The sequence below is a fragment of the Polyodon spathula genome, chromosome 5 (genome assembly GCF_017654505.1).
Source record: "Polyodon spathula isolate WHYD16114869_AA chromosome 5, ASM1765450v1, whole genome shotgun sequence".
Lineage (NCBI taxonomy): Eukaryota > Metazoa > Chordata > Actinopteri > Acipenseriformes > Polyodontidae > Polyodon > Polyodon spathula.
Window position 1 is genome coordinate 11582188 of NC_054538.1, and position 18558 is coordinate 11600745.

The 18558-nt window shown below is 38.2% G+C and overlaps 1 protein-coding gene across 3 annotated transcripts; it reads left to right on the forward strand.

Moving 5' to 3' along the window:
• The first annotated feature begins 612 nt into the window (after positions 1-612).
• trim54 (tripartite motif containing 54) lies at positions 613-16554 on the forward strand. 3 transcript variants are annotated; one of them, XM_041249740.1, is made up of 9 exons: positions 616-985; positions 4240-4412; positions 5705-5876; positions 7131-7226; positions 7744-7977; positions 8775-8797; positions 9291-9415; positions 9936-10010; positions 15433-16554. In XM_041249740.1, exons 1-9 carry the CDS (start codon positions 818-820, stop codon positions 15456-15458), a joined length of 1092 nt encoding a protein of 363 aa, XP_041105674.1. In that variant the 5' UTR covers positions 616-817; the 3' UTR covers positions 15459-16554. The 3 variants fall into 3 exon arrangements, with proteins under 3 accessions (XP_041105676.1, XP_041105674.1, XP_041105675.1); XM_041249741.1 differs by having other exon boundaries at positions 618-985; positions 15817-16554; XM_041249742.1 differs by lacking the exons at positions 8775-8797; positions 9936-10010; positions 15433-16554 and having other exon boundaries at positions 613-985; positions 9291-9409.
• Positions 16555-18558: the final 2004 nt, after the last annotated feature.

Here is an 18558-nt window from a genome sequence, read left to right on the forward strand (position 1 = left end):
TCTGTATTGTGTTGCTTCACTTACAGGTTTTAGTTGGTTTCCTTTAAATTTACCACGTCTTTCCTCCTTCCAGAGTGTTGTGAAACACAGTTGTTAGATATTAACACTGTCAGGTCCAATGGCTTTGAACAAAACTATATTTGTATTGTGCAGTTAGGTGTGAAAACATCATTAGTCCTTTGATTTCTTATACTGTATTGGCACCAAATATAAGTGAATAATACTGGCAAAGATAATACCACCCCATGGTTCAATATGTGACAAATTCAGGAAGGTATTTTATGGTTTCTTTGTTAGATGTACTCTACAAATTACAGTTAATACCAATATAATTTTATTTGACTAAGTTGTAAAAATTTCCAAATGTGGATTGTTGCTTGTGTTTCCTAGGCAGTGTTTTAGTCAGTGCAGTCCTGACTGTGTTTACAGTTTTAGCAGTCTATGTAATCAGCATCTACAATTCCAGCAGTCTTTCATGGCTCTATGACTAAAGAACATCTGATCCAATACAGACAAATGGTCCCCGTCACTCACATTTCAGGAGGTATAAATAGAATGAGGAATGCATGCAGCCCCCCCCCCCCCCCCCCCCAGTCCAATTCCCTGTGTGATCAGAAGTTTATAACAGTAACTCTACCCTGAACAAAGTGTTGCTAAAATTATCTGGGATCATTCGGCTGGAGGAAACTCCTGGGAGAAGCAGCAGAACAGAAGGCTAGAGAGTGTGAGGGAGGAAAAGGGAGAGAACAGATCGAGAGAAAGAGAAGATTGTTATTTTAACAACTTTCAAAGAGTTTTGCTGTGCGCTGAAGAGGGGATGAACTTTGCAGTAGGCTACAAACCAATTCTGGGGAACTCGAACACCATGGATAACCTGGAGAAGCAGCTCATCTGCCCCATCTGCTTGGAGATGTTCACCAAACCTGTGGTGATCCTGCCCTGCCAACACAATCTCTGCAGGAAGTGTGCCAACGACGTTTTCCAGGTAGGGCCTGTTTGTGTGCTTAACATTTTCAAGGTCGAAGTCATATCCCTTGCTGATTTACAAACACATACACTTGCCTAATCGTTGTCTGGATATTACTGAGCACTGGTCTTGCTTTTAGGTTTTCAGTTGCACTGTTATTTTGTTCACAAGTTTTCTGTTTGTTTAATTATTTTAATTGTAAAGAACCTTAATTGATATCATAAAAACATTTAAATAGCAAGCAGTTATAAGTTAAGAACAATACTACTTAATATGGTCCAGTGTTCAGTAAAATCAGTGATCACAGGAAATCACAGGAAACAGAAGAATGTCTAAACAATTACTCATTAGGGTTAAATGTTTGTGTGTGTGTGTGTGGAGGGGGGATAACAGACCACTTGAAATGTCAACTAAACCAGAATGAGTGCCCTTCCCTAAGCATTGAGAATCAGTTTTAATCAAAGAGCTGCTTCTTCGGTCTGTTTATGTTTGTTTTTTTTTCTGTTCTAAAAATGTTAGAAAATGCAGCATACCTGTGCTGCAAAAAACAGCTGAAGTGCTATTCCTCTAACATGTTAACTTGAGGGCTTCAAATTTTACCTCTGGCACTAAGCCTGTAACAGATTCCACATGTTGTGTAGTACTGTTACATTTCAACTCTGTTATCACCACTGCATCTAATTACACAACTAGGTTCACAGTTTTCAGTAAAAACACACTTAATCCTGTTGTATCATATTTTGTCCACTAGCCCATTATGTAGCTTCAATTTCCTCATTCCAGAATGTTGTGACTGTACTTGTTTAGGACAAGGCTAAGTCAGCTGTCAGTTTTTCATGGCTTTTCTGCTGTTAGGGTTGGTCATGGTACAGCGTGAGAACATTATATTGATGAAAACCTCTGCTGAGACAATGAGATAAAATAGAAAGTTGTAAAATTGCATATCATTTCCTTCTGTCGTCACTCATTATAAAAAGCATATCTAATGGCCTGGAATCATCACTAGGAAGCACATTTGATTGGGATTTCCTGCAGTATCTCAAGGATTGCCCTGCATGTCTTCTAGATGTCAGGATGGGCATAACAAGGAGAGGGATCAAAAAGTTCAAGACGAGCTGCGTATTAATGCAGAAGCATACACAGTTTTATGTTGCATCTTCCCATGGAAAAAAGTTGTGGGTTGTTTTTGCTACGGTTGTTTGGCTAGTCTGAGGTATTCTACAGGACACATTTCCTTGGGTCAAAAGCACACACAGCCATTGGAGGGGATAAGGCCTCCATGGAATTAGCTGTAGGTTTGCCTCAAACCACAGTATAGGTCAGTATAAGTATCTTCCTCTCGCCAGTCCAAACTACAATTTCATACTACTGCTTGTTATATCTGAGACCAAATGGCCTTTGTTTTAGGTTTTCCATAACTTTTCACACTGCTTAGTTTTAGCTTAGTGTTAAGAACTTGATTTATGTATGGGTGTGTACCCTCTCAGAGCATGCCTGAGATGCAATGCGGTCAGTATTAAATAAAGTGCGTGATAATTAAAAACACACATTTTGGGAGAATCACCACAATGAAATTAAGAATAATGGAAGTTCAGAGGGTACAACTTATTCCTTTACACCTATGCTAACACTTTGGTTGTCAAACTAACTTGGTCTTCTCTAACTTATCAACTGTTAAAAGACTTTTCTGTTCAGTGTAATGTATTTCCGAGCAGCGAGCCACACTTTCACAACAGCTGGTTTGACACCAAGAAAAATGTCCTGTAGAATCTTCATACCACTACTACACAGTATTACGTATGACTGAATGCTAGCGCTACCCTAGCAGGCTAGGTACTTGAATGCCAGCAGCTATTTTCCATGGGGAGATATGAAGTGTGTATGCTTCTCTCAAACCTGGAAAATGATGGGAAATGAAAATCTTATACAGTAACATTGTATGTAACTTTTTTTTTCGCTGTCCTTACCAAAATATTGTCTATATCAATATAATTTGTTTGTGTTGATTCATTCTAATCTCTTTTTCAACACACATTTGTGAGAAAAAAATATATATAAAAAAAAATATATATATATATATACACCTCATCATCACAAATGGCCTAGACAAAACAAGTGCTTTAGCACAACTTCTAGAATGTTATTGCATATGTAGCAATCTTGGTTAATGCAGGCAGGCGCCTCACACAGGGCGAGGCAATCCACACACAGGCAGAGGGCGGGCACAAACCCAGGACCTCTTGCACTGAAGCATAGCGCCGATACCGCTGTACAAAGGAGACGGCTCCTTTGGAAGCAGAGTATATCGGGTTTATGTCTCTGTGTGTGATTACGTCACCAGCCCTGCTGCTGCCTTCCCCCGTGCACGCTACACACACTTTAACCAAATTACATAACTAACAAGCAGTCAAGTATACAGTAGTAGTCTATTACTATAAAGAACAACAGCAGAATGTCTTCTGTATATTTTTCCTTTTAAAACACTGAATGTATATGTGGAATGTGGCTTTTTCTGTATGCTAGTAGGTAATGAGGTCAAATAATTCCTCTGTCTTACCAAGCTACTCTGCAGTGAGGGACTTAGATGCTGTGTCATTAGTGTTGACCAGTAGTACAATGTTATGCTAAATAAGATAGTAACCCGTCTGGCCTTGTTTACAGGGAAACAGTTCAAATTATCAATGCAAATCTAGTTTTATAGGACACTCATAATAGACAGCATGGATGACTGTACAATGTGCCGATAGATGTGAAAATCGTATTTTTGATGGCAGTACTACATACTGAAACCGTCAATGAATTTTTCCACTCATCCAAAGCATTGTGGGTATTAGGGGATTAAAATCTAGGCTTTTACAGTAGTACCACGTGATTTGCTAAAAGTAAAGACTATGGGTTTTATTTTCAAAGTGTTTACTCCAGTCTCCAAGTAAAAAAACTGGCCATTTTACAACTATAGAACCTAAAAAATTATATCAAGTCCTCTTTAGCGTTCTCATTTTGTTTTGGTTTTTCATTTTGTAACATTAACTTGTTTTTCTCCTTACAAAACTAGGAGTTAATTAAAGAACGGAGGAAACGATTTGACAATACGGCCACATATATTCCTCTGGTCTCTTACAACGCACCTAGCTGTGCAGTAGTTCCACAACAACTTTATTTCTGTAGTACAATAGGTGGCACAGTAAACCATACAACTTGTTGGGACTGGAAATGATGGTGACACGTTCTAGTCCTGAGCCCCTGTTTTAGCGTCTATTTCTGCTACCCAGGCTTCTAACCCGCTGTGGCAGTCGCGAGGCTCCACTACTGGGTCCTCAGGGGGGCGTTTCCGTTGCCCTTCCTGCCGACATGAAGTGATCCTGGACCGGCACGGTGTCTACGGACTGCAGAGGAACCTGCTGGTTGAAAACATCATCGACATCTACAAACAGGAGTCCTCCAGGTCAGTTATGGATTTGCATTGCATGTAATTGCACACCTAGATGTCCTTTGTAACATCAGTTATACAAGTTTAGTGTGTTATAATAACATGGTAAAAGCATAGCAATGTTTATTACATCAAAGAAAAAAAAAAAAAAAAATGTTGTAAAGTGTGGACATTGCTGAGAATGGATATCACATAGCTAAGGGTCAGACATTCAATATATATCAAGGTGAAAAAGATCAAACGTTAAATCAATGCAGACAATTTCTGAATTTTGTTGAAACAAGAGCACTACAGTGCGGCATATTCTTGCATTGACCCATAGCTATGGCCCTACTGGATTCCGTGGTGCAAACAAATGCGTTTTGAATGGTGGTGGTTCTGTTTACAAGGTGTCTCCCATAGAAAATGTTTGCTTTTGACGTGCTTTTGGACATGCTGTACTCCATTCCATGTGTGGAGCAAAACATATTGCTCAACACCTTCACGCTGTCAGTCAGAGAGGCCTCTGATAGACCCAGTATCTCTTGCCTTGATGCCAGGGGCTTGTGTTTTGGCTGGCTTAAACTCCAGGGTAGGAAATCTGAAGAGCACTCGTAAACAAGCACCTAGTGCTGCATTTGTGAAAGAATTTGACTCTGGTGTGAATTCACAAACATAATAAATATATCAAATACAGTCTTCTATTTAGTGGGTTTTTTTTATACAGTAAATCAAAATATTATCAAATAATGTATTATTGAAGAAATACAAATCAGCAGTAAAGACTGCAAGTTGGAGTTTTTCCATGAACAAGTGTACATACTGTCAGCAACAAATTAAACAGTCAGGGCATACATTAATTTAACCCATACATTAAGTGGGCAAAGTTGGGCCAGCCAGTATAAGACTCCCCCATGTTCTCAATTGTTTAGTTCAATCAATTAAACAGCTCCCCAGGTCCAAGAGTAGTTCTGTTTCATTCCTTCTAAGCAGCCATTAGAATGTATTTGAAAATGGAAAAATGTGACATTTCAAAATCTAACATGAAATATTGTACTACTGTTATGGCTTCTGGTAGACTTTTGTGATATAATTTTGTAATTTCTTTCATTGCATGATGTTAAATAAAATACCTAAATTATGTTCATGTAGTTTAAAAAAGTTCTAAAGGTCTAGGTGTTGCAAAACCTTTCACGATAGCTGTACAGACCTCTCAAAAACACCATGGTATACCCTATAGTATTCTACTTACCTTGTATCGGCTTGTTGAGTCTGATGTAACGCTCTGCAGATTTAAACTCTCATTGTATAAATTCCCCCTCTTTCAGGCCCATCCACACCAAGTTAGAGCAGCAGCTGATGTGTGAGGAACACGAGGAAGAGAAGATTAACATCTACTGCCTGACCTGTGAGACGCCCACCTGCTCCATGTGCAAGGTGTTCGGAGCTCACAAAGACTGTGAAGTAGCTCCTCTACAGAACGTTTATCAACGGCAAAAGGTACAGATATGTAGGAAAGGTGCAGGAAATGGAGTTTTGCAATGGTGTCTGACAACCAAGACTGGTGTGACAATGAAGGGTTCTTCATGAAGCCTTAAATCCAGTGCCTGATTTATAAAACGTTTATTTGTAAAATGAAAAAAACTCATATTTCAAAGCTTCGGATACATAACTCAGGAGGCTAATTTAAGAGCTGGCTTGTGCACTTTATTAGTTGTTGCTGCCTAAACTTGTAACATTAGCATTGTTTGAGCTATTATGTGATAATGGTGAAAAATGTACACTGGAATAAGCCCTTTGTGAACAAAAACCTGAATGTTGTACCAGTCTTAAAAGTCCCTGTGGCAAAGTGGCTGGTGAAAGGGGAATAGGTGTAGCGGTGATGCGGTGCAGGAGAGACAGGCAGACAACTGTAATCCGGTGAAAAGAGTTTTTAGTAAATTTCAGATCTGGTGGTGCAAAAACACGAACAATTACAACACAGAAAAAACACAACACAAAGCACGTAACATGTCTTCTTTTTTTTAATTGAGAGCTCCTCTCTCAGTCCTTCTCTCCATTGAGCTTTACCCAAACGAAGGAAAAGATCAGCGTTACCCTGGCCCCTATATGTAATCCTGCATGACATCAAGGTAAATGGTTGCAGCTGCCCCTCATTTACCTTTCAGGTCAATATGGTCTTACAACAGAGTCTTGCTTCTTTCCAGGCTGCCCGACTTCCCAGAAACGAACTGTCAGGCCAGCCATTCCAGATACTTCTCCTCCCGTTCTTTAGCGCCCTCACAGGTCGGGAGAGAGATTTATCACCAGAACTCATTATCTTTCTGTCTCAGTCCCCAATTCAGAAATCCAGTCATTGTGCAGTAAAGGGTTTTTGGGGTACCATTGCATTTGTGGTACAGGTTGCACATTCAGATATTGGTACATACATAAAGAGGAGATGAGTATCTATTTATAGAAATTCTGTTATTCTTGGCATCTGTGGCATCTAAGCTGGTCTGTTCTGTTAGCATTATTTGAGAACATGAAATAGGAAACCATGTGATCATGCATTTTGCCACTGGATGATTTGTATACCTTTGCCACAGGATTTAAACACTATATTTAATAAAGTCAGTGTTTGTTGTTTATTTAGATTTATAGGTTATAGCCCACACGTTTCTCAGCCAAGGAATGACTCTCTGATATATTATGAAAAGCTCACAACCTTTACTGCCAAGTACAATAATAATAACAGGAATTCTTACCTTTCAGACTGAATTGAGTGATGGCATTGCTATGCTGGTGGCGGGGAATGACCGAATCCAGGCTATGATCTCCCAACTGGAGGGAATTTGTAAAACTATTGAGGTAAGCAGAGCAGGCTACATGCTGTATATACAACTAACCACATCTGTATCTACCAGTTCATCACTGATGCACAAACCAACAGCAGAAAGAGGTTGAACATTTAAATAGAGACACCTGCCAGAACACTGTAAATACACTGTTGGGCCACAATGGACCCATGACAGCCCTGACTTGAAGTGACAAGTCTGCAAATTGGTGAAATTGTCCTGAAGGAATATGTGACCAATTCCTCAGTGATCAGTGCCTCTTCATGAAAGTCAAAGAGAGGACATCGGTAGTGAAGTCTGTTATTTAAAATGGACGATAAATTATTTACTTTTGAGACTGCTCGATGCTATATTAATGTGTACAGTGTTTTCATAACATCAGTCTTGTCATAGCCATGGGCAGCTGACGAGAGGTTCTGGTTTGGTATCTTACCAGCATCTAACATGGCAGAACAGGAGCACTTGAAATGGATGACTGCTGCAGTTTTCTTTTTGACTCTTGCCTTTATCAGTTTTGTTTTTGATTGCAGGACAATGGGCAGCGGCAGAAGCAGCACCTCTCTGAGAAGTTTGACGCCCTCTACAGTGTGCTAGAGGAGAGGAAGAAGGAGCTCCTGCTGTGTATCACCCGGGAGCAGGATGAGAAGCTGGGCCACGTCAGGGCTCTGAGCCGGCAGTACGGGGACTATCTGGAGGGAGCATCCAAGCTGGTGGAGACATGCATCCAGTCCATGGAGGAGCAGCAGATGGCCACTTTCCTACAGGTGAGTCTTATTCTCCCCTTAAATATTTTTGTGATTTTGTGTTCACTGCTCAAATATTTTGACTTAAATATTTCGATTCTGTTTTGAAATTCTGTTACATACTATAAATTTGTCATGCATATAAAATCTTCACTCTCTCTCTCTCTCTCTCTCTCTCTCTCTCTCTCTCTCTCTCTCTCTCTCTCTCTCTCTCTCTCTCTCTCTCTCTCTCTCTCTCTCTATTAATATATAATATATATATCTATATAATCTATATATATATATATATATATAATATATAATGTCAGAGTATGTTGTTATTTGTATTTGTCAAATGTCTCAAAGTCTGCCATCAAAATATTGGCTAGTTGACCTCTGGGAGATAATTTTGCACTCCCCTTCCCCTTGCCAGTGAGTGGGCAGTAACATATGGGCTCAGTTAGCAGGGTAAGAGCCTTTAATCAGGTCAATGACCAGTGATGGAGTCTCTTGCTGTGTTCAAGTCATTGATATGTAGGGCATAGCAATGAAACACTGACCAGCAGCATTGGAATTAAAAGCAATTCAGAAGTTGAAATGCTGTAAATTAATGCATATTATTAATTTCTTTAGGCCCATGTTGGTCATGCTTTGTTTTATGGGACACTTTTTCGGTTTGTTAACTGTTAACAGCTAGTTTACGAATGCATTAACATTGTTCATTTTGTGTTAACAGTTAGTTAACTAGAGAAACTTACGCCTAGAGTAGCATATAAAGATTATCTTGTGTTTTTAAATCACACATTTAATTTAACTTGCTTTTCTCTCATTTCACACAGCATGCTAAGGAATTGATTAAAAAGTAAGTAAAATCCACAGTCACCCAATCGCATTTTATTTTTTACTTTTCTTTTAGCGACACTATATTACGTTTCTATTCCTATGCCCTGTTGGGTGACAGGTCTACTGTGTCCTGGTGTTGATTTTTTAGGTGTGTCTTTGCACAATTTGTAATATTTATTCCCTGACCTCCCTGGCTACCCTTTGTTTCACTGTTGTTGTTTTTTTTTTTTTTAGCATTTATAGTAACAAACTTATATAAAGCAGATAATTACAAAATATTTGCTTTATCCTGCAAGTAATTCTTATTAATTGAGTGTATTGTATTGCAATTCTAAATATCATTTATCAGACGTGTCAGCAGCTTTCCCAAATGGTGTCAACGAAATGCAATAAGATGATATCATTTAATAATTTGTAAGTGATTTATTTTATTTAGTAAATTACTTTTGAAAGTCCCTCTGATCTCTCATTGTCAATGTCCGATTTTGATTATTATGCTGTTCCCACTTCAGGATGACAGACACTGCCAAATCATCGAACATGGAGAGGACTGAGCCAGGGTACGAGAACATGGACCATTTCGTAATCAACGTTGAAGATGTTAGTGACATGCTGAGAACCATAGACTTCCAACAAGGTACAACAACACATAAGCACAGACAGCTGATAGAACTCTTCAGTTATGCATTATATTATAATTAAGTATCTATGAGTTTGTCACTTGCTTCACATACTACTAATTTGGTGACAATAACCTATATTCTGAAATCTTGTGCTAAGTAAAACATCAAGTTTCCATCACAACTTCATTGAGCAGCTTACAAAAAAAAGTGTGACGACTCTTTAACATGGAGATAATTAGGTAGTTAGTAAAGATTTATCAGCACTGGTAAGTCATGCTGATTTGGTTTGGTGCTGTGTGTAAGTAGTCCAATTTGAGTTGACCTGAGTTGAATCATCACTGGCAGCATTGTTTCAAATGGTGCTGGAATTAATTAATAATGTAGTTGGCCTTCTGCTGATTAGGATGATTCACAGTGCACTTGAGATAAGGCAACATGATTGGTGCTTTGGTGGAATTAATTGTCACAGCATCTCACTGGCCGTGGCTCTCAATTGAATCAGTCCTGTTTTTTTTTTTTTTTTTTTTGTTTAAGTGTCACAGGGAGATGACAATGAACCGGTATGTGAGGCTCAGGAGGAGGAAGAAGTGGCCCAGCAAAGCACAGATGGTTAGTAAAGTGAGACAAGCAGACCTCGCTGAACTTGATGGACGTACTATCTAACAAAAACACATTACAAATGCATGTGCAATAGAAATATAGGAACTATGACCAAAACAGTGACCTAGCCTTTTAACTCTGTATTAATCCTGTTAATGTCCCATCCCCCTGCACCACCACCACAGGCTGATTGACCAATTTAATGAAATATGGTAAGTGAAAAATCATGATTTAAAAAGGCAACAGTAGTTATATCCTCCACCGTTTACATTATTAAATAGACCCCTGAATAAGTTTGTAATTGTCATAAAACACATATCACCTGGAGAGTGACTTAGGTTATTAATAACTAACGGGTTCATATCTACAAGGTAAATCTTTGTGGAATAAATTTTTTATTTTTACTTGAACTTTTTCCTCACGAGGCAACACATTTCTAATGTGAGAAGCTGTGATTCTCAAACAGCAGACTGGCAAAGAACAGACACGGCAGTCACTACTGGAAGCTCTCTAACACAAGCATGAAACACAGCTGAGCGTTGGTTGTGTCAGTATAAATTAAAAACAAGCTTCTATAAAGAAACATTACGTTATTTATAGCAACACTCGTGAGGATGTCCATGAATAACAAATCCTCATGGAAATTTGGACTTGACTGAATATCCTCTGTAAAGTACTCCATGAACATTCATTGAGTGTGTTCTACTCAACAGATTTTTCATACTTCAAGGGGTTGGGTGTATATTATATTAATAGTTAGAAAAGTGTACATTTCAATTTTTTTGACTTTGCACTGTAGCTAAGGCTATCAGGTCATTAAGAAATGCATTAAGAAATGCTACGCATTTTCTGTTTGTTACTAATTAATTTAAATATATTAACTATTTATGGTATGAACAAATAAAAAGGGATGCTAAAATTAATTTAGTAATAGAAACTAAATTCAATGATAAAGAGAAGTCATTTTCATTGTCTTCAAATATTGGAATGGTTTGAGCTTCACTGTATACTAATCTGGAGTGTGGAATGTATGTCACTTAGACAAGAATGCAAAAGGGAATACAATACAATAAATGTGTAGAAATAAAGGCGTTTGTACAAGAGGGGAATACAATAAAAATAAAAAAGAGAAGAGGGTGGGAGAGGATCATAGGTAGTGTGAGGTCTAAGTGGGAAATATTTTCTGATACAGTGGTGCTATTTTATTAATCAGCTATCAGTTACTAGTTGTGCTATTGCTTCTTGCTCTCTGTTCTCTCTTTCATTGAGAGTTTTGGTTGCATATAAAGCTGTGCATGCGTGCAGTTTGAAATGGTGGTCAAATTGATTGAAATGCAATGAGACTGGAGTGGGTCTGGACTACCATTGCTCACAAATATATTTATGTTGTGCAAATCTGATGGCTGCTGGTAGTTCCAGCAATATACTGAGCTGCGCATTAACAGTAGTGATGGATGACATTATGAAATTAAGCCTGAAATGATTTGCTAAACATTAATACAGCAATGTCTTTAAACAAATGTAACCACCTTTCAATTATATAAACTGTGTTTGCTCAACATTTTAAATAAATAGGTTATTTACAGTATTGACCATTCACAGAAAAATGAACAGAATGTGGTAATATCTTACATAGCTTCTAGTCTCTATTCACTGCTGCCTGTGGACTGCTACTGTCTCCCATTAATAAAAGCAAAAAAATAAATAAATAATGGCATTTAAAGCAGTCAGTTTTCTGCACACTGTCCTGTATCATTAAATGAAATGCCTTTTCCAAAGAATCTAACCCCCAATCTGTAGGAGGCCAATGCTGAATATTTTATCCACTGTGTCTGTGGTTAGGCTACCATGGTGAACATGTATTTAAGATCAGTTCATCTATTCCAGTAGATTGCTATAGCACACTTCCTTCTGTATATTGGGATTGTTTTACCTAATTGTATCACAATGGGATAACTCTGCTGCTCTTCCTGGCAGGGTGTACCTGGTAATGAGGGTTGTAAAATCCCAGTGGAATAGCCTTTATAAACAAATAAACAAGTCATGTAAATTGATGTCAGGTGGGTGGGTCTGAAAGGTGCAGGTCTGCAGTCCCCAGACGCAGTTGCTGAGTGCAGGTGGTAAACAGCAGGGCAGGTTTGTGACTCACCCCCTCGGTTATCATTTTAGTTGAAGCTGCCTCCAAAGCTGGGAAAAACCAAGCAGTTGTGAACAAAGAGATGTAAAAATACAATTTGTTAAATACAGGTCTAAGAACTACTTTATTTAAGTGCTGAAAAATGTGTTTGCATTTTCAGCTTTGAGGTGATGTCCATCAACTGGGCAGACACATGGCAAATTACGTTTAATAGAGAAAAATGTAAGGTACTGCATGCAGGCAATAAAAATGTGCATTATAAATACCATATGGGACGTACGGACATTGAAGAAGGAAAGTTTATGTTGACTCAGAAATGTCTTCATCTAAACAATGTGGGGAAGCTATAAAACAAGGCCAACAAAATGCTTGGATATATAGTGAAAAGTGTTGAATTTAAATCAAGGGAAGTAATGTTAAAAATGTACAATGCATTAGAAAGATCTCATCTAGAATATTGTGTCCAGTTCTAGACACCCCTGATCCAAAAAGGATATTGCTGCTCTAGAAAGAGTGCAAAGAAGAACAACCAGACCAGGCATACAGTGCCAATAGAAAGTCTACACCCCCTTGAACTTTTTACACATTTTGTTGTGTCAGTGCCTCAGAGTTTCATGCATTTAAATGAGGATTTTTTTCCACTTATCTACACACTTTACCCCACACTGTTAAGGGGAAAAAGTTATATATTAAAAATATAAAACTGAAAGATCATAATTGGTTAAGTCTCCACACCCCTGAGTTAATACTTGGTGGAAGCACCTTTGGCAGAAATTACAGCTGTGAGTCTGTTGGGATAGGTCTCTACCAACTTTGCACACCTAGATTTGGCAATATTTGACCATTCTTCTTTACAAAGCTGTTCAAGCTCTGGCAAGTTCCTTGGGGAACACTGATGAACAGCAATCTTCAAGTCATGCCACAAATTTTAGATTGGATTTAGGTCAGGGCTCTGACTGGGCCACTCAAGGACATTTACCTTTTTGTTCCTTAGCCACTCCAGTGTAGCTTTGGCTGTGTGCTTTGGGTCGTTGTCATGCTGAAAGGTGAACTTCCGTCCCAGTTTCAGCTTTCTTGCAGAGTGCAGCAGGTTTTCCTCAAGGAATTCTCTGTACTATGCTCCATTCATTTTCCCTGCTATCCTGACAAGTGCCCCAGTCCCTGCTAATGAGAAACATCCCCATTACATGATGCTGCCACCACCATGCTTCAAAGTAGGGATGGTGTTCTTTGGGTGATGTGCTATGTTCGGTTTGTGCCAAACATAACACTTTGCATTTAAGCCAAAAAGTTCCATTTTAGTTTCATCAGACAACAAAACTTTTGGCCACATGGTTACAAAATCTCGTGAGTGTTTTTTTTTGCATACTTTAAGTGGGATTCAAGATGGGCTTTCTTGCATAATGGCTTCCTTCTTGCCACCCTACCAACAGGCGAGATTTGTGGAGTGCTTGGGATATTGTTGTCACATGCACACTTTTACCAGTCTTGACCATAAAAGCCTGTAGCTCTTGCAAAGTTGCCATTGGCCTCTTGGTAGCCTCTCTGATCAGTCTCCTTCTTGCTCGGACATCCAGTTTTGGAGGGACAGACTGATCTAGGCAGGCTCTTGGTGGTGCCACACACCTTCTACTTTTTAATAATCGTCTTGACCGTGCTCCAAGGGATATTCAAGGCCTTTGATATTTTTTTATACCTATTCCTTGATCTGTGCCTTTCAATAACAAGTGAATCATTACAATTTAACACAGGTGGAAGCCACTTAACTTGGTGTGTGATTTTGAAGGTGATTGGTTACACCTGAGCTAATTTAGTATTGCTATTACAAGGATGGTGGACACTTATCCAACCAAGCTATTTCAGTTTTTATTTTTATTTAATTTTCTACACATTTCTAGAATATTTTTTTCACTTGGAAGTTGTGGGGTAGGATGTGTAGATAAATGAAAAAACATATATTTTAATGCATTTTTATTCAGGGCTATAAGGCAGCAAAAGGTGAAAATTTTGAAAGGGGGTGTAGACTTTCTATTGGCACTGTATGTCATATGCAGACAGGCTAAAATAATTTCTTCTTTTCAGTCTTGAACAAAGAAGACTATACGGCAATCTGATTCAAGCATTCAAAATTCTAAAAGGTATTGACATTGTCGACCCAAGGGACTTTTTCGACCTGAATAAAGAAACAAGGATTCACAAATGGAGATTAGATAAAGGGGCATTCAGAACAGAAAATAGGAGGCACTTTTTTACATAGATAATTGTGGGAGTCTGGAACCAACTCCTCAGTAATGTTGTTGAAGCTGACACCCTGGGATCCTTCAAGAAGCTGTTTGATGAGATTCTGGGATCAATAAGCTACAAACAACCAAACGAGCAAGGGGCCTCCTCGCGTTTGTAAACTTTCTTATGTTCTTAATTTATAGTTACAGTGTATATTTCCAAATTATTACATTTGAAAGCCAGTAAACCAGTTAAAACAATTCCTCTACACTAGCCCACTCCTCGATATTGGTAATACACATACCACAGGATTTATTTCATAGACAGTCTTTTCTGTGTCATCTTGCTATGATATGGCATAAACTGATTAAATAAAGCTCCCCACCACCTTTGTAGCTCTCATGTCTGAGGCAGTGTTTGTTCCTTTACCAAAGGTCAGCAGCCACAATGCATTAAGGCATAAGCAGGTAACATTTAATAGTAGGTTAAGTTCTTTCATTTCCTATATAAGACAGTCAAAGTGAGGTGTCTCCATGAATAAAAATCACCTTCAATACAGACAGCCCATGGGATGCTGTTTCCACCTTTTGAACCCAAGACCACATTACTCAGTTGGTCATGAGACCTGTGTTTGATTAATAGGCTGCTGCCTCCCTTCCATCACTGCCACTCACTTGGGCTGTGTTATTATACCTGCTCATTAGTTAATGCTGCTTCCCACCACTCTCTTAAGCTTCATGATCGTAAAAATATACATGGCTGTGCCATTCGACCAGAGGATATATAGTGCGGCAGAGAAATCTGTGAGGAGAGGGTCTGACTGATTTATTTACAGGGACCGTATGAGGGCAAAGCAACACGGCTGTGTTTTAATTTTACTGATAGAGAAGCCTTGTAAATCAATAAAGATTCTCAATGAGCACCCAGAGCAGAGATATGCAAACGTACAGCAACACACATTCTGGGGCTTCTGTAGTCATATTGAGTTGTCCAGAACATGTAACGTTTTCCTGGTAATAATCACATTTTTGCTGTTTTATATTAATTAAACCTTGCCATCCTTGCTTTCAGAAGAAAAGCCAAAAACTTCAAATTGAACAAATGTTGCCATCACAAGAACCCCAACAAAGCTGTAAAACAAAGCAGTTCTTGGCCTGTGGTGAGCATCAGGGGAAAGCAATGCCTCTCTACTGTTAATTACTGTTTAGGATTGACAGTCACATATAATTATTACTTTTCTTTTAAGACTTATGTTTGGAATGAATTGTACACTGTTGTTAAACTGTCTTTTCTTGAAAATGGTTTAGCTACTTATCTCTCCTTTGGTGTGTGAGTGTCTGTCTTCCTGTGCACTTCTCACTTAAACTGTACAATTTCTCTCCAGGTATCAGATTGAATTGGATTTATATTGTGAATTCAGATGTCGTACTTGCATATTAAATTATTGTTTTTCAGCTCGGGTCCAATGAAGAATGAAGAGAGGAGATTGTTTGCTTTATAGCCCCAGTTGCAACCTATCATTAGCATAGACAATGCAAGTCTGCAGTTGGTTTTTCCCACCCATGATTATGTGGCCTGTGACATGGACAATTCACAGTGATGTCAACAACTGTACAAAATAATAACATGTTAGAGGTGATGGATGATTTTCTGTACATGCAATTTAATTTTATTAATTGTATACAGTATGTTATCAAAGGCATTATGATATTTTAATAGCGAGGTTGCAAAGCCAAAGCAGTGTATTTTTACAAAAGCTGCTCTTTCACGCATAGATTTCCCAGACATACCAGTTAATAATTTCACACTCGTATCTCGTAGTTTGAGCTATTCCAGTGTTAATATGAGCATCAATGGTAAGTTACCTGTGTTGTGTGCTGTGCCTAGTTAAGCTCACTCTGTAAGTTTAAATAGCTCAAACTGCTGTGCTATTTTATACTTACCAGCAGAGTAGGTACAACCCCTTCCAGACATGTCTGCAGAGGGGCAGCTGAAGGAAATACCTGCAAAGAAATAGCACTTTCCTTCATTTACTGGAGTGAGATAGTAACTGTTGGGTTATTATTCTCTATCCCAAATAAGTATAAAAAGTTACCTGTGACTGGATTATTATTTCACCAATAATAGTAAGCTCTAGAAACACCAGCGGCTTTTTTTAAAACTAAATTTTCAACCTGTTCAATTTAACGTTTTTGTTTTAATGTTTCTTTCCAATATCCACCCAATCTGAATCTTTACTATCATTAGTGGTTGTTAATGGACACAAAGACAACCAGTGTTTTTAAGATTGCGTAAGGAAAATGTCTTATGTTCAGTCCAGTTGAATTGACAATATGTTATATGAGGGAGTTGGCCAAACTGGTATTAGTCATACCCATATTCAAATGTTTGATGAACCTGCCACATGCTGGTGGCGGTGGCGGTGGGGTGGGTGGGCAGGTGTTGCTTGAAACAGACATGTAAGTGCTGGTAGGTTTAGTAAGTAAAGAGTCAGAATGGGTGGATATTGGAAAGAAATGGGTAGGAAACAAAAAAGTTAATTGGACAGATTGAAGAGAAAAAAGGCTGTGGTTGTCTCTGTGTCTCCTAAAACACTGCCAGGCTTTAGAAGTTCTTGTTATTTACTCATGTCACCTTACCTTGTTGTGGTTTATATCACCTGCTGTTATTTCTAATGATGAACACATGCTTATTTAAACAAGGTGAGATCTTGAGTTTAGAAGCCACTAATTCACATGTTTGATGTTAAGCATCCAATAAATACTGATGATTTCCGTGTACAACATGTATTTCTAAATACACTGTCATTGTACATATCTTTAAAATAGCAAAACAAAATAATCGTTATAAATAAAAACAGAACAAAAAAACTGAATTATGTGTCCATAATTGTCTTTGCTTCCCTGATTATTTTGACATCATGACATCCTGTAGCAGGAGTGTCCGAACCCAGTCTGGTCTGAAACGTGACCTCCCAGCGACAAGTATGTTCATAATGGACTTGGACGCAGCTGTGCAATGTAATGAAACTGTCCCTGAAATGTGGTCTTTTGGCTTATGATTCTGAAAAGGTCAATATAATCGACTTCACTTCAGAGTATTGTGTTTGATTCCAACATTTGAACATTGGTTTTAACATTTAAATTTTTTTTTTTCTGTGCATATTATACTCCTGTTTTTGTTTTCTGTTTTGTCCCACCCTTTAAAAACATTTACTGTGGTTCCATAGCAAAATGTGGTAAAATATCATATAGTCATAGTGTAAGCATGGGAAACTGAAAAATCACTGTGAAATTTACAATGGTAAACCTTTATGCGGGAATAAAGAAAGAATAGTAATAATATATATATATATAGATATATAGCTATATATAATATATATATACTTGATCAACCATGACACAAGTGAAAGAAAATAAATAGATAGCTTAATAATAGCAAATGGCCATGAATAGATCAGAGAGAGATGGAAGAGCATGGGCATCTATGACTACTTAATGCCGTAGAAAAGTGAAATGCAGTACATGCTCTGTGACAGCCTTAAGCATTGTGTGTGCGCCGATTACTCTTAATGTATATTTAATTGATATTCCCTTTAAAACATTACTGCTATATTCTCCACCATACACCAGATGATCTTTCATTAAGAGAAGGGTATAAGTCGTTATGACATGTTTAACAAATTACCATTGGCTTCCATTCATCCAGTCATTACAAAGCCTTCTAATGAGTATCCTGTACTACAAGTGCAGTGGTACCCCAGCTATTTCGGTCCATCAAGACTAGTATAAATGAATCTGATTGTACTCAAGGTTAGACACACGTCTATAAAGCTGTACACGTCTGATCACACCAAAGTCCCAACTGAAGCCTAACAAGTTTGTTTAAGCACCACTCAATTGCTGACATCGCTAGGTTTGCAAGTCTTCAGAATGAAATGTTATACAGGTTAATGTTTCAGAAGTGTGTATGCATTACTTTTCATGCATAATAGAATGATGAGTGTTGTGCAGAGAGTTTTCAATTCATAGGTTCAAACAGTGCTTATTCTTTTGGTTTGGGATACAGTAGTAGAAATGAAGCTACACTATATAACTAAATAAGCAAATAGTTTCAGTGTCTGGAAATAATTAAAATAAGTCATGCCAAAATAATATAGAGGCAAACCCCAACCCAGGGCTGAGACTGTTTAACTTG

What these genes read in the sequence shown, in the direction of transcription:
- trim54 (XM_041249740.1), top strand. Translation starts at nt 818, where the DNA reads ATGAACTTTGCAGTAGGCTACAAACCAATTCTGGGGAACTCGAACACC. An exon ending in AGATGGCCACTTTCCTACAG is followed by an intron (nt 7,978 to 8,774) that starts GTGAGTCTTATT and finishes CATTTCACACAG; the next exon opens with CATGCTAAGGAATTGATTAA. An exon ending in GCTAAGGAATTGATTAAAAA is followed by an intron (nt 8,798 to 9,290) that starts GTAAGTAAAATC and finishes TTCCCACTTCAG; the next exon opens with GATGACAGACACTGCCAAAT.